The 16,803-nt window shown below is 35.5% G+C and overlaps 1 protein-coding gene across 2 annotated transcripts in view; it reads right to left on the bottom strand.

The window, feature by feature from the left end:
- The window catches only part of AKAP6 (A-kinase anchoring protein 6), a 262,001-nt gene that overhangs the window by 62,632 nt on the left and 182,566 nt on the right, over window positions 1–16,803 (bottom strand). For both annotated transcript variants that reach the window (XM_079310201.1, XM_079310202.1), the window contains one exon: window positions 12,381–12,501. In XM_079310201.1, the coding sequence (XP_079166327.1) occupies window positions 12,381–12,501 (121 nt within the window). The remainder of the gene's footprint in view (window positions 1–12,380; window positions 12,502–16,803) is intronic.

Raw genomic sequence — 16,803 nt, 5'->3', positions numbered from 1 at the left:
TGGCATCACTCCTTAGAAGGATGTAGGAACTAAGACTACTGTGCCCACAGGTCTGGATCCAAATATAGCCACAACAAAGCAAAGACAACAGGTGAGCTACTGACCACATTGTACATTCAGACTCACAGAAGAAGGACATAAGTACTGACAAGTTGCAGAAATTCCTGAACAGATGAGTTCTTGTCAGAATTTTGGAAAAATCCCCAGCTGTTGGATGACCTGATAACTAGAGATCAAAACATGGGAAAGTGCCTAGTATTGAGATTTACTCAATGAGAATCTACTGGGGTTAAAACCTGCAGCACTAGGATAGCAAATTCTGGCCATGGCAGATGAAGCCAGCAAGCTAAAAGACATATCTACAAAAAGAATTCAAAGATGCAACAGCTGCTGAAGAACCTGGAAAATTGCCCATATGCTCCTAAAGGGAGGAATTTAGAAAGCACAAGAATGCAATGCAGAATGCGTATGACTGGAAATGGTGTGAGTTCTGTGCTATTTTTAGCCTTATAAAACCATAAATAACAATAGAAAAGCCTTTTATCACAAGACTTCTACATCAAATTCACAAAAATATTTTTCCTCACTATTCAAACTTGCAGGGGCAAATAGAATATTTTAGCTACCATTACAGCATACCTCAGCACCAAAGTCACGATTTTCGATCATGGCAGTAAAAAATGGTGTCTATGAAAATGATTGGCTCACAGTGAGAATAACCTGTTCTTCAGTCAAGATACAGCTTGTGGGATACAGGCAATGCTTTCTGTTGCTTGTTGCAACTGGACAGCAATATTCAACACCTCTTTTAATCTGGCTTAAATTTAATTAAATTAACCAAATAGAAATGTTTCCATGAAATTTTATTGCTCAGTATTTAATAATCTGACTAACTTTGAAATGTGCCAGGAATGGCAAAGCTCACTTATTTAGCATTTAGCATTTGTGCTGTTAGACAAAATACCTGCATATATACATATACATATATGCACGACTGAACTAAATGAAAACATGCTTCTTTAAATAGCCATATTCTCCTCTCTCTGTATCTATGCTAAATTCCTGACTATGTTAATGTGATTCTATGGAGGGCTCACTATAGATCATTGCTTTGTAGAGATAAATTCAGCACTTGAATTTAGGAAAAAAAAACCAAAACAGGTGGGATCTGGGTCTGCAGAAGGCAGCTGGTGGTGTCCTAAAGGTGAGCAAGCTATTGCCCACCCCATAACTCATGGGGAATTACTTCCCCTGGAAGACAAGTGCAATATGCATGAGAAGGGAGAAGTGGTACAGTTGCTTCCATGCAAGACAGAAATTTCTAGTTTTGCTGATTTTAGAAACCAGAGCTCTATGAGGATCTCACTTGGAAGGAACCCACTTTAATTCCAATTTATCCTGCACTCATTCCCTACTTCTGCTAAGCTGTCAGAAAATATTGTAGAACTGCTACAGGAGCCCTGTATCATCAGGAGATTCTCCTAATGCCTAGTTCCTTCAAATAATTTGTACTATTAAATGACTGGTATCTTGCTGCACTACTGGCCCCTCTTCTCCTCTCCCCCCTTCCGCTTTATTATTTTCTTTAGGTCATTAACCTTTCTAATTCATCACTTTGTATTGACCATGGGAAAAATCCTTAGGCTTTTGCCAAGTGTGCAAAAAAATTGTAAAATTTAGTTAGTTAGTTCGTGTCTGTGAGAGACAGACCTGTCCATCAGCTGCTCTATTTTCCTGGGGTACTCCTAGCTTCTCATGGCGAGCAGCAAAGTCCTTCAAAAATCAACATATGTCCCCCACAAATGACACACATTCTTTCATGTTTTCTGCATATACATTAATATTCCTGTTCAGGTTTACATTTAAGGGTTGCTTATGGATTTCCTCCTCTTTGACATAGACTGACATCAGCTACTCACTACAGGAAAGGTGTCAGGTCCATGTTACACTGGAATACCCGTAGAAGCTCAGAATGATGAGCATAAAAGCCTACAGATACCTGACAAAATAAACAACAGAACAATGGCTCTGCTGTTCTTTCAGACCACTGTTCTAAAACATGTTTTGACACCATGGTGAGCACTGTTGCCTGAAAAAAAATTGTAAAAATATCCCAGGATTTTTGGCATTTCATGCAAGTATTTTTGAATCAGTTTACACCAGGATTTCTGACCATTAGTAAATTTTTTATCCATTACTTTCTGTGGGGCAGGGTCTTTGCCACATTGCATTTTCCAGCAGTTTTACTAGACTAACAGAATTGCCTTTTGCTTCTCTCTAGGGTGATTTAGGGGATTTTCAATTTTACATGTAAGTGCTCATCTTCTTCAGATATGTTATATTCAGCTAGAATGCCAGGGAGCAATCACAGTGACTTTCCTGTTTCTTTCAGATTCTGCTTTGATTATTGTCTTTCAATTGAAACCAGAGCTTGGGTGAGTAGAATTCTTCTAAAACAACTATAGTAAACTTTAAGAGATGGAATCTCTTATTTCAGGAATTGTTTGTTGATTGACTGCACTTATTCAGTGGTTTCATCATGATTTCATTGCCCATCTGCAGTGCTTGGTTGCATCTTTCCAGTCTAATTTTGCTCCTTATCAGTGTTGCACTGCAGCTGACTCCATAATCCAGCTGGTATTAAATTACTCATTGATCTAATAGCATAGTTGCAAATATAGCAATTGAATGCCTGGCAGCCTTCTGCATTGCTAGAACACTAAGAATCTTTAGATTTGCTTAAGCCACATTACAGATATCTACTTCTTCATTAAAACCTTAAATTCTCAATGGTTTCAGACACTATATTTTAATTTCAAAGGTAACTGTGATACTCAATCTGGCTGCCAGCCTCTTTTTGTCAAGAAAATTTTTATTTCTACTTTTTCTGTTGCCTGTTACACTACATATGTTGCACTGAAATGCCAACATTTTCAGCCAGTCTGCATCTGTCCTGCTTCATGGGTTCTTTCAACTTACATCAATGTGTGTGTTCTGCTGTTTCTGTTCTGGCACTTCTCCGGATAGTTCTCCCACTGTTTGGAGACACATATTAGATTGGTTTTACTCTAATGTCTTCCCTCTGAATGGGAACTGTGTATTTCACAAGTGATCCTGGCAAAGAGATACAATTAAGAAATGTTTCATGTCTACAGTCACACATGGTTGCTCTAGTTCCTGGCACCTTACCATATCCTCTTTTTTTGTTTCTGGTTTTGGTTAAGAAAACTTTTTCTAGCTTTTAACTTACTTTTCATTATTTTTATCCCTCTGACCAGTTCTTCTTAGAGGCTAAAAATTACATACTCTTGCTGAAAAACCAAAATAATAGCAATTAATTTTTTAGGCAACAATATGGGATCATAAAACTATCCACTTCTCACCTCTGGTGGTGTTCACTTGATCTTTCAACACACGATAACAAGCTAAGACATTTTAGGAATTATTGTTCTTCCACCTAAATAGTAGACACAGTAGAATGTGTCTGCCTGAAGGGCATCAAAAAATAAGCATGTATGTTTCAAATGCATGTTTAGCTTTAGAAAGTTACCACTTGAAAAAATCTGTATCTGTAGTGGCCTGGTTTTGAGAAAAATCAATGGGTAAAGCAGAGATAAACTCCAGTGCAATGTCTTTCAAAATCTGGATATATCATAAATGAGTTCCAAACTGGAATATTTCATAAACATTACACAGTGGTACAAAAAAATACCTCTTTTTTTGATATCAGGATGATTGAGTGGTAAGCTGAGAGAGTCTGATCTTCAGTACCTCTTTATCCAATCAATGGAGAAAGAGGTAAGAGGGAAAAGGGCTGTCCTGAAAATATTTCAGAATACTCAACAAGCTTCTGCTCGGAATTACCCCCTAGAGAAATCTCCTCATGATAGGGGCTGGTGTACTTTGCTCCCACAGTAGTTAAGCTATGACTCCTTGTCCCAGTGTAGTTCTGGGGAAATGACAACCTCTCCACAGGTTTTCCTGCAGCTTGTGACACAGCTGGCACATGTCCTTCCTTCACATCTGTAATAGCACCTGTCGTTCCAGAACAACAGGATGTGAAGGGTACTACAGCTCTTTTCCCCCAAAAGCATCTCTTCATAGAGCCAACTTTAGCATTTTGTGATCACTGGAATTCTACAGCAACCATGTTTTCTGCAGAACAACAGCATCCACAAGAAGTTATGAACCACAAGTATTTCACACTGGCTGCAGGAGTTGGCAGCAGCCTGCCCTAAGGCTCCACTGGACCCAATGCAGCCACAACTGCAAAAATTATGAATTAAAATACAGTGACTGCCTATTTTACCTTGCTAGAAGGAGAAATTCACACAAAGTGCTGCAGCTATTTTTAGTACAATATATTAAAAGTGTATACACACAAAGTAAAAATATCACCCTACCTTAAGTATGTAAAAAGGTTACAAATATATACACATAAATCATTTATATTGATATTTTACATATTTTCAATATATAAATACAGTGTATAATATATATTTATAAAAATAAAAATACGATACATATACAAATAAAAATTCAGGAGATTATAAACTGGTACACTTCACTGCAAATTATTTTTTATCATTTAGACATAAATTCATTGAATATATTGACACTGAAAGTTTATGGAGATTTAGTGAATTTGGGTTTCATATAGAAAACCTGCCAAAAAGCTATTCTGTGGTCATTTGTTTTTTGTTTATTTCTATGAAAGAAATATTACAGTATTGATTATTTTTGAGGTATACTGATGAGGAGTAATTTGGAAAGAAAATAGTAGTTCCTGTATTATGTTTATAAAGCAAAACATCATGGATAAACCATGTAGTTTCTGTGAGTTTAAGAAAAATAATATTTTCTCCTGGACTATGAGGTGGAAAAATAGGGAAGTGCATTAAATATGGCAACTAGGAATAGAGTAATAATCCCATTCCTACCTATAATTTTACCTAGAGATTTTTTTAATCTTCATTGCTTTAAAATAGATGGATACACCGAGCTGCTAAAAAACAAAACAAACCATACCATGTCTACATAGAGCTTCAAAAACCATATTGTTGTTGTGTTATTAACATTCCTCATTTCTATCTTATTTCAGTATGTTAACCAGAGAGACCACTGGAAGGCAGCTTTAAGGTCTCACTGGTTAGGACCTTATCTTGCTATTTTATAGCAGCAAGGTCACAAACATGTGCATGTGGAGTTGACTAAGATGCTTGACGTGATGACTGTAAATTGTCCACGTTTTGCAGCTGTAGTAAAGAATGGTGATGACAGCTATGTGGTACACATTTACTTTTGTTTGAAGTTGAATGCCTCTTTCATTCTAGACACACTGCTTTAATCTCCAAAAAGCTGTGCTGGGTTTTGCTGCAAGCTCACTAAATACTGCATTGCTACAACGTGAAGTTCATCAGCAGCATCATGCTGGGAAGAAGTGGGAGAAACCCACTTACTCTTGGGAAATGCATGAAGCCACTTCTTGCAGAAACACAAGGAGTCTGCTCTGCAGAAATTACAACACTGTCTATAAAAATGCATGTTTACATTTGAAATATATTGTGGAAGCAACCAAGAAAATGTAAAAATCTTTTTTTACATTCTTTTTGTATTCAGTTTCCAGATGCTTTAATTCTGTAGATATGGCAATGAGTATTTACATATTGTAATTATGTAACATATTAAAACTTAACTTTTATCTGCTTTAAATAATAATTTTTCCAACAATATTTATATTTTCTGTTTTGTAAAACACTAAATTTGAAATAATTAGCAAGGAATTTAGTCCTATTACATGAACACATGAACCACTGAAGTATGAACTATTTGTTGTAGGATGGGTCGCAAAGGAATTTTTACTCAGTTCCCCAGTGCAACTGAAAAGAAAATACTTGTGCAGAAAAATGCAACTAATTTCATCACCCCTTGTAATAAGAGAGTGTGAAACTTTGCTGTGTCAGGTCCTGAACTCATTTAGTTCACATTCTAATAGCAGTCAGACTTTTACTGCTATTTGGTATATCATGCATTTTTGAGATCTCTCACACAAAAACATGATTTTCCTACCTAGTGGAGAAAGTCATAGAGGTTCTTAATCTGTTGGGGGGGGGGGGGGGGGGGGGGGGGGAAGAATCCAGCCTAGCACATGAAAACTACTGAACTTGGTGAAGAACAGTATCTGAAGCCAGTTTTGTGCAGTCATTTCACAATGCATGACAGTAAAAACATACTACAGCATAAAAAGCAAAGATTAACTTCCACTGAGTAATGTATCAATCCATGTATGTAGACATAAGTATAGACACACTATTATCTAAATAACAGACATGCTATTGCTAATGAGTATCTCCATGGATATTATTTAGTAGAATAATCTCTCTCACTTTTTTTTTTTCTTTTTTTTTAATGTACACTTTTTTCAGATAAAATAAAAGCTTTCACTTCAGGATATAATTTGCTAATAGGATTAAAGTAATATTTCATAAAGGTGGTGATTTTTGCAAGGTAGCCTAAAAGTTGATTAGCAAACTACAATAACTATTCTGATTGCAATTAAAAAGCCCTTCCAAATGGGTCAACACACCTAAGTGCTATCTGCAGTCATTTAGATTTTAACATCATGATTATTACTTATTATCAGGCTGCACAATGAGATATTGATTACTTTTAACCTTTAGAGCTCAGAATTCAGGAAAAGTCGAGGTACTAGCACAGCCTACCTTTCCTGTCTAGTAAACTTATGGCCTTTAGTGGAATTCTAATGATTCCTATTGGCAAAGCAAAACTGAAATTAGTTTATTCTTCTGGCTCATGCAGAAATGATGACATGCCTAAAAATTCTGCATGCATAGCAGATTTGTAGTCACTCCCTACAAGGGGCTCAATCCTGAAGTGTGTTGAGAGCTTCCTCTAAACTGACAACCATCATTCTCTTCTGACTAAAACTGACTGTTTTAGCAACTCCATGCAGGCACTGATGGGTTACCAGACAACAGAAAGCATCCTGGACTGTGCAAAATATGCATTTTAGGAGCAAAAATCTTCACATTTTCTAATTTATAACCAATCCCCTAAGCATATTGTTCAAATATATCACTCTGCAGGCTGTTAATCTTTTCATAAGTTTTTTTTATATGGAAAATCTACTTGAAATAAAGACTGAACTACAATACAGCTTCAGTAGGTATGCGGAACTTGCTTTAAATGGAACAAAGTAATCCAATTAAACTAATCTGGTTTACAAGTTAAAATGATACGAAGAACATTAATTGATCCTTATAGGCTGCTGCTATTTGAGCCGTCTCTCTGTTTGCGCAGCATTTGGAACCGCTTTGCACATTTGTATCCTCTAATAGCAGAGAACTCGGGCCCCCAGTCCAGGAGAATTATGGGCAAGAGAAACATATAACTGTTATGTGTTAGATTAATTTGCAGAACACTTGGCATTTTATTGCCAAGTAGTCAAATTGTTCCAAGTTGTTCCGGAAGGTTGTTATTAATAGTATGTTTTCTGAGGAAAGTTCTGTCTACTTTTGGAACTGCATTTCTGTTGCCAAGGAAACTCCTTGAAGCACAGCATTCTAGGAGCACACTGCTGCTTTTGTTTGCCAGTATCCTATTCATATCATCTAAGTAAGCACTTTACATACTTTAGCCTCCAGTTTCAAATGTTGAAGTCTTTATGTATTTATATTACCATGTTAAATATAGTTTGTGCTTCTTTTTAAACTCGGGGACTCTTGCAAGATTATTTTAACAGTTGCATTAAAAAACAGTTTTTTGTGCCTTTTTTTCTTTTTTTTTTTCACAAGTTTGCAATAAATTAGTTTTAATTTGAATAATAGCTCCATAGGTTATAGCACTAGTCCTTAAGTGTTAATTATCTTTTCACTCTGAAATTAATGTAGTCATTTCCTACTGACTCCTCTACACCATTATTGAAGTGCTGAGGAAAACATGTCATTGAGTTCTGAGCCAGAACTGTTGTTGTGATTAATCCTGGTCACATGGCCAATCTCTGCCAAAAGGAGATCACTGAAAAAAGGTGACAAAGACAGTGATTTCCTGTCAGCAAAGAGTACGACAGGGCTGTCTAGAAGTGATGCAAATGAGGGAAACTTTCACCACGGTTTGTTTGATCCACTCCGGGCCACAGCACACTGAGCCAGCGAGAAAGGCACAATGGAGCAGCAGCACACCCAGAGGAGGAAATTAACTGCACCTTCCAAGCAGGGATAGAGCTTCCAGCCTGGAAACAAAAACTGCTCAGAGATTTTTTTTTCATCCCTCAACTTTTTTTGAAATATATCCTTAGTTTTTGATGTGCGTTTTTGCGTTATTTAATACAGTGGACCACTTCCCCTTGATCAAAGAGTTCAGCAGTTAACCTGTTCAAAAGCTGTACAAACTAAATGCTTTAAAAATTTTTGCACTACTACATATGGATCTTTTTACATCTATCATAATCACTGCTGAAGAATTACTAATAAAAGAATTATGGCTTATGCAGTTTGTATTAAAACTAGCATACATGGCTTGTAATCAGAAAAAAAATATTTCTTTTATTTGATATTTTCAAATGCTTGGTTAATTTTGCTCTGAACATACTAACAATTTTAACAATCATACTGTACTTATTTAAATAAGGTTTTAATCTAACACAATTAAGTCTTGCAATTAATCTTCAGAGGAAAATGGAAAGAATTATCATTAACTTTTCTGCTAGTATACTCACTTCTAATCTTGACAGTTCCCATAAATACTGATTTGCTTCATTTTTGAACATTCAAGGTACAGAATCACTCAAGTTCCTACTAAAGGGCTAATTAGCAGAGTTTAAATTCTTTGGGTTTGATCCTCCAGTAACAGCATATGAATACAGCTGAAGTCAATGCAAGTTCTGTGTACTTAGAGCTTATGAGATCAGGCTCACATGCAGCAGATTAAAATGAAATAAACATGATACATTTGGCATCAAACTGAGCTGTTAGAGAAGTACAAAGAAGTAAGAATCCAAAACATGAAAATGTTCCTTTTAGTTTTTTTCTTAATTATTAGATAAAGCATTAGAGGGCAAATAAACCATCATCAATTCATTCTGTTACTGCCACTTTATCAAACTTTAGCTGATTTTCAAAATCATTAGCTGGTTTACAGCTACAAAGCAGAAATTATCAATCCAGGAAGTCTAGAGAAAGTAGTATAATCATATTTAGTGTAACAAAAATATGGTTGTGTTGTTCTTATTATGAGGGCAAAATAAAACCTAGTTAAAGAGAGATAATAGGGATCCTAGTAAAAAACTATGAAGTTCCTTGAATATTAGAAAAAAAATTAAGCTGAGAGTTGACTTAAGTATATATTTCATCTGAAAAATAAAGTACTGTGAAAATATTCTAACCATGAAAATATATTTCTTTCTCCTATATACAGTTTTAGCATTCACATATTGTGTTATGCTGCTTTAATATATGCTTGCTCCTTTTGAATTACCTGTTTCATCATTGCTCCTTCCCATTCATAGACTCCTTAGGGGCAATGATTACTGTTGGTAATAGTGATACCACAGCAGGTTCCCTGGCAGGGGCGGCTTGCTGAGCTGGCTCTGAGCTGCAATTACTTGTCAGCTCAGCAACTGAGAAAAGAGATCTGTGTTTTTAGGAGAATCCACGGATATGCAGGGAGTGCAATTAGTAGGTTCACTTTTGAAGCTGAAATTGATAAAGAGAAGCCAGAGCAAGACCTGTGTTTTCATAACAGCCCAGACCATTGAGGAACTCTGATACTAACTGTTGCCTGGGTTTCTGTCCCTGCAGAGCAGAGTGCTGTGCTCTCTGGGAAGTGCAGGCAGTGCTCACGCGCACGCGACCGCTCATGACTAAAAAACCCTCCAAATAAAACGGGTGTCACCGTTGCTTAGAAGAGAGACTAGTTTTATAAAACTATTAATGATCTTTTTGAGGCTATGATTCATTATCACAGAAGTCTCTAAAATTGGGGATGGTAAAGACCTAATGATTTTTCTAATCTTTCCTGAGCTAGTGCAGAATCGTTCCCTCAATTACATCAGCTAATGTTATCCTTCATCTGCTTTTAAATGTCTGAAATTATCGGGCTTTCAATACTTTGAGAGGTTGTTCATTGTGGTGTCCAAGGGTTTTTTTGTTAAGATCTAAATGCAATACATTTAGGATTTTAACATTACCTGCAAATATTCCTCCTGCTTTGTGGATGCTCCTTAGTGATCTGTTATGCAAACTTCACGTCTCTAGTTAAGGCATTTGCTCAGTCCTTAAAAATTTGTTCTTACTACAAAGGCAAATGCAGTGAATATTCACTGCAGGAGGCCAAGGAGTCTATTTCTACTCTTTATCAAGTGGTTTTGTGGTGAACAAGTACCAGATAGGCAGTTTTAAGGCAGTGGCTCAAATCTGGCACAGCAGCCTGTGACTTCCTGGGAGAAAATGCAGGACAAATAAGCTGCCTGTTCTTTGGAATCAGTGCTGGTTTGTCTCTGCTGCACAGGCTGCAGACTCAGCTACTCTGTCATACAAACTTTCAGCTTTCAGAAGTGCCATGCCTTTCATGGTTCAGAATTTCATAATATTAAGAAATTATTCCCCTTTTGCATATATAATATTACCCATCCATATTATACTGCACATATTATTAAATTGTTGCCCCTTTTTACTCTTCTCATCATGCATTATTATTATTATGCATTATTAGCTTTACCATCTACAATTATTATTAGGGGTTACATTTAGAAATCAGAAAAGGAAGTATACTAGGATCAAAAATACTTTAACTGACTGCTTAATCTTTGTTCCTTTTCATATTGATGGATGGATTGTTACCTCAAAATTTATGTTTATTGATTTATTTTTTTAGTATAGGACTAAAACTAGCAGTTAATTAGTCATGGCACAAGCTGGTCTTATATGGACAGGCACTAACTACCAAAACACCTTATATTAGACTCACAAGAAACTCTTTACTCATTTCTGACATTATTTATTTCTGAGCCTGGCCAAGGCCAGGTCTGTTAATGTGTGATTAAGTCTGATGAAGTACTTATAAAGTTAAGAAAAAACTCACATGACAACCAACCCCTTTTTACTGGGTATTTTAAATAAAATAATTAAAATAAGAAAGAATAAAATTCAAGAAGATCATCAAGAAAATAGGATGCCAAAGCAAGAAAAAAAATATTATCTTTAAGAAATTATCAAATCATGCAATCATAGAAGAAAGAGAACAACTTCTATTTGACCTTGAATGTACCATTTATTTGATAAGAAATAAAAAAAAAAGCTAGAGGGTAGTTGTTTCTTGTCATTATAGTGTTGCTGATTCTGTGGTTAGTTATTAATTTTATTTTTTATGATTCACAATCTGCTCTTTGAAATATGCCATATGCTCAAAGCAATTCAAGGATGACAACTGTCAGAATTACTCCAATAAAAATTGCCTAAATGAGGAAGATTTACTGCAGCCTGATATTTCTGTTGAAAGCCCCTCCTTTTTTTCCCCCACCACCCCTCAGACCTGTAACTCCTCAGACACACAGAGAAGCCTGAATCAATTTTAGGATCAAGTCACACATTTTGACGAAGTTCTTACAAGTACTATCTGTTTAAAAGAAATGATAAATCTTCTGGGTTAAGGCTGCTATGACAAATAAAAGAAACCATGTGTGTCTGTATCCACGTATGCATATATACATATAGATATATGTATATATGTATATACATGTATATATATGTATACACACATACATATATATATGAACATATATATATGTGCTAGAATTAGACTGTATAGCATCACCCTACAAGTTCAAAAATCATGTTGCTCAAATCACAACCAAGTGTGAAGACTTAACATGACAATGTCTACTTTATGTATAACTAATAAAAAATTAAATTGGAAGAGTCCTGTATCCTGGCAGCAGCAAACCAAAATCAAGGCAAATGTCTTTCTTTCCAGATGAGATCTGAAAGGTGGATAAAAATCCAGCTGAAAGCTCCAATCAAAACACATTTTGTTAGAAGTTCCCATTTCAATTTTTTTCTTCATTTTGTTTCAGTCTATTTATTAATGCAGTTTCATTTATTTCTATTCATCTTGAAGACAAATCTTTGTCCTTCTATAGAATTACACCAAATAGAATGTGATAAAGGGAACTTTCTTGCAATTATGATGTCGGTGCAGCCTGTCAGTGCACAGGGGATGGAAATGAGGTTGGGGACAGGGAAGGGAATTCTAATAGACACCATGATACATACAATGAACGCAGCGATATCCTGAGAGAGAAAGACTTGTCAAGCTAATCAGATCTTCTCTAGCTAGGTAAAGGCAGTAACGGTAGTGCTAACCTTGTAAAGATGCTGCTGCTGCTCCTCTGACATCATCAGGTCATGGCTGTCCATCACAATGGATTCCATGTCAATCAGCCAATCCCAGAGCTCCTGGTATTCTGAATCAAAGTCCAAAAGGCTGTAGATAAGGAACAAAATGTATTATGCATAAATACTGTGTAGTTGTTAAAATCTTGTATTAGAATAATATATTCTAGAAAACTCATGATGTTCCAAGTTATATTTCTAAAGAGACATTCTGTATTTATACAGTGTGGATGAAAATGAAAACTGAAATCCAATTTAAGCCAGTGCCATGATCTAAATTCAGTAGCTGATGCCAAATCCTGACAACTGTTGGCATACTGCATTTACTTCAAAAATGTTGAAATACAAATTCCCTATAGGTGTTTAGTGTTCTTTTATAGTGCTGGCTTTATATTAAGCAAATTTTCAACAATCACCTTGATACAACTAATATAAAAATATTATTTACATCAAAAAATTATTCAATCCATTCAGCCATCCCTCTCTGCTGTCTATCTGCCTATCTTTGTAAATATCCTACATTTATTTTCATGGATGAGTAGCTAGCATTTCAACTTAACGCCTTAAGATAGGCTTGAGTGAATATGGTAAGCCAGTGAGAACTAAGGCCAGATACAGTATTAGACAGGTGTTCCCTACAGACATGTAAGAAACAAAGGTAAGGACAGGAAGTCAAAACAATGAATCCTTGAATAGCCAGCAATCATTAAAATTCAAAGGAGGATCACTACGGTTTTCAACAAAATAAATCATTAGAATAAGGAGCTTAAAAGGATTAATGTGATTCTCTATTGAAAGCCTAGTGAATAAGTAAAGCATAGATTCTTCTAAAACACTGTGATACAAGACAGAAAGTACATGCTGAAAAACTGCACATTCGTCAAATAGATACCTCTTGAAAAGGGATCTTCAAATTTGCAAAATTGGAACTAACAAAAGCCTTGCCAGTAGTATCAGAAAACTCCCATAGTGATCAAAGAATAGTGCATGTTCCACTAAAGCTAATTTCTGCAATTCTTAAGAACTATTTTAGCAACCCCATTAAAAAAATTAGCAGTGTGTCAACAGAGAAACAATAAACTAAACATGCTTCTAATGTCATTAGTACTATTCCAGTTTTATTTGGTATTAACTAGAGTACCATGTGCATGGTAATTTTGAAAGCTTATAGATAGAAGTTGTGACAAGTAGAACTGTCTTTCCTCAAGAAAGCAGGCAAAGAAGAAGAAAGCATTTGCCTTCTGTAGTATTATTTTCAATGAATTGACAACAAAGAAAGTATTGTATAACGCACAAGCATTCATTCCTGCTTCTGAAGTAACCCTCTAGTTTAATCCACTGTACTTAGTATATTTTTACTCAATAATTTATGAGGGACACTTAAAACTGCTTTCTGCCTTGAGAAGGTAAGTAGTGTTACCATACAGAAAGAAGAGCAAGCACAAAAGGTCAAATTACTGTTATTGAAATAAAAGTTTCACTTGGAGTTCAGGGGTTTTTTTTCCTGTTTCAGGAGGTATTTGGCTCTGATATCATTTGGAAACTAAAAGAAACCAAACTCCATTTTGAATTGTATATTCAGTAGTGTTACTGAATCTTCATCCCTTCCTCTGAAAGCAGTATAAACACTCTGCATCTTCAGTGCCTACCGCTCCTTTTCTTCTCTTCCATCTTATCCAAATATTATTCAAAGACATAAAACTGACAGGCAGTTATTAAAACATATGTTTTATGACACAAGATGTTAGATTTCATAATCTGTAAATTGGTACAGATTTGGTTGGACTTGGTGGTTTGTAGCAGTGAAAATCCTAAATTAAGATACGAAGATGATGTGAAACAAAGCCTCCATACAGAATGGCAAGGGATGCCTTTGGAAAATGCACTAGGAAACAGACTTGGATTTTTCTACAGTAGATAGAAGATGTCCTGGATCCAAACATCTGCTTTGTCTCTAAAGATCCACATCTTACTTACAGTCCAAATTGGTCAATTTATTTGTGGATTGAAATGAGCCAATCCTTTAAAGAAACAGAAAAGCACTTTTCCTTGACCTTTATAAAACACAGATGAGCACTAGAAAAAAGATGAACATTTTTATTTCAAACTAATGTTCTAAGTAGAAGTTCAACCCAAAACCAAGAGTGAGAAACAGGATTAACTGGAAAAAGCCCAGGAAGGGATAGAAGACAAAAGAGATTTGGGGTTTTTCCCCATAGTTTACATATTGCGCTAATTATCTTTCTTATTTGTTTGTTTGTGGTTTTGGTTGATTTTTGGGTTTTTGGGGATTTTTTGTTTGGTTTGGTTTTTTGGTGGATTTTTTGTTTTAATTTTGTTTGTTTGTTTTGGGGTTCTTTTGTCAAGTAAAGTCAAGTCATCTGGGAACATTTTTAAGCAACTGTCTATAGCAGTTATTTGCCTGAGCCTGAAGATAGTGAAGTCAGACTACTGAGCATCATCAATATTTTAAAAATATGATTGCAATACATTTAATAGTTTTAGAATGTCTCTGATACATATATTTTAAAAACAGCTTTTTTTTTTTTTTTTTAATTAATGTCTTGCATCTGAATGAATGATTTTAGTGATCACTATTAAATTACTGTTTGGAAGAGAATGCAAGTTACTAAGCTGCTAAAATAATATTCAGAAAAATCAAGAAATTGTAGAACTAGAGAGAGGTTAAGATTAAAATGTATCTGTCAAGTACTTCTGTGGAATATTTAATTTTTTGTTGTTGTTCAGAATCTACTTTTCCTGAGCTTAGCAGATCTTTCTTTTATATCACCACAGGCAGAACCAGGGAAAGCATGACTTCTGAAATACTAATGTGTGCTAAAGATACAATAATCATAGAAAAAATGATTTTGGTTGATTATATGAATCCACCAAACACTAAAAAAGCAATAAATTAGTTCATCTGTTTATTGAAAAAGAAAAAATCTTCCATTTAAAGTACCCAAACAAAACACTGTCAACAAAAATATTAGTTAAAGGGCAGGTAAAAGCAGCTTCCTTGATGAAGTTTCTTGGTTAATAAGCTAAAACCATTAGCTATATGATAACTAAAATTACATTAAGAAGTCTATTTTGTCTTGGTAAACCAGGAATCAGATATGCAGAGTTGCGTGTCTAATCCCTGAACCCTAAACATATTTCTTAAAATGTGGACACCAATTTATTATTTTGAATGAAAATTCATGAGCACCTTTCTCATGAGAAAACCAGTTCATCTGTGGCATTAATAAATAAAAAGGAATGTGAAGCTATTTCCATCATCCTTTTTCCCCATGTTTAACACGCACTTCCAGTTTATAGTATTTCTTTGATGGCCTAACTCACATGGCATTAGAAGTACTGTAAACACACTGCTACACCAACCAAAAAATTCAGCCAGAAAAAATGTTCCTTTAAGTTTCTGGGTCATGATTTTATGGAACTCTTTTAGTATGTTTTTATTAGGGAGATATAAGAGAATTCAGAGTTATTAATAACAATTTTAAAACTGCCCTATGTTCTATCACACTTGAAGCCACCTCTATTGCATTTCTCTCAAAGTCTCATCCATGAAGGCACAATACCCACTGATGACTGGATCTTAGGGTCTGACTTTCACCCTGTGTAATGGTGCTGCCCATGTCTCCCAAAAGGACCTGTATGGTTTTGAGGAGATACAGTATTTCCAGTCAGATTTGCCATAACATTTTTCATCTGCCCTCAACTACTCTTGGATACCTCTTACTTCCTGGCTAGCTGGTGTTCTGCAGTGAATACTCATTCTTTTCTCTTCCTTTGCCACTTTGGCCATTTTCATGCTAATACACAAAAATCTTCCCTACTGCTGTTTTAACAAGATTACTGTTTTGCAGAAAATCTATGGTTCTTTACACACCCACTAGAATCACACTATTCTGCAAATACTACCCCTACCTATCTCAGCTTAGCTATCGCCTGCACTGTCATCTCCCAAATCTCCTACACACACCCAGATACACATGCCATCAAAAAAATTCTTCATTTACAATAGCTCTTGTTCTCGCTGTGGGTATTTTTCTTTTTTCTAGATCAAAATTCCACAACAGCTAAATGGATAAATCCCCACTACTTTGTACAATGGCTCAATATGTGGGATTATACTAGTCTGATTCAGACCCCTGAACTAAGCTCTAAGGCCCAAGATGGCCTTACGGGCCCGGAAAGGTGGCCACAACACTAAAAAGCTTTGAAATACTAGCAGATGACCATTTCCAGTTTAAAGCACTTATAAGTGAAAACAAAGGCATTTAAGAAACTATTTGCTTATGGCATATGGTATGTAGTTACAAACTGGAGTTCTCTGTGAAGCATAAAGCTTTACATCCCCTCCAGAAAACCAAATGTCTGTTGATGT

This window comes from Erithacus rubecula (genome assembly GCF_903797595.1).
Source record: "Erithacus rubecula genome assembly, chromosome: 6".
NCBI classification, from domain to species: domain Eukaryota; kingdom Metazoa; phylum Chordata; class Aves; order Passeriformes; family Muscicapidae; genus Erithacus; species Erithacus rubecula.
Note: the sequence above shows the minus strand (reverse complement) of the source record. Positions and strands in the feature narration are given on the sequence as shown.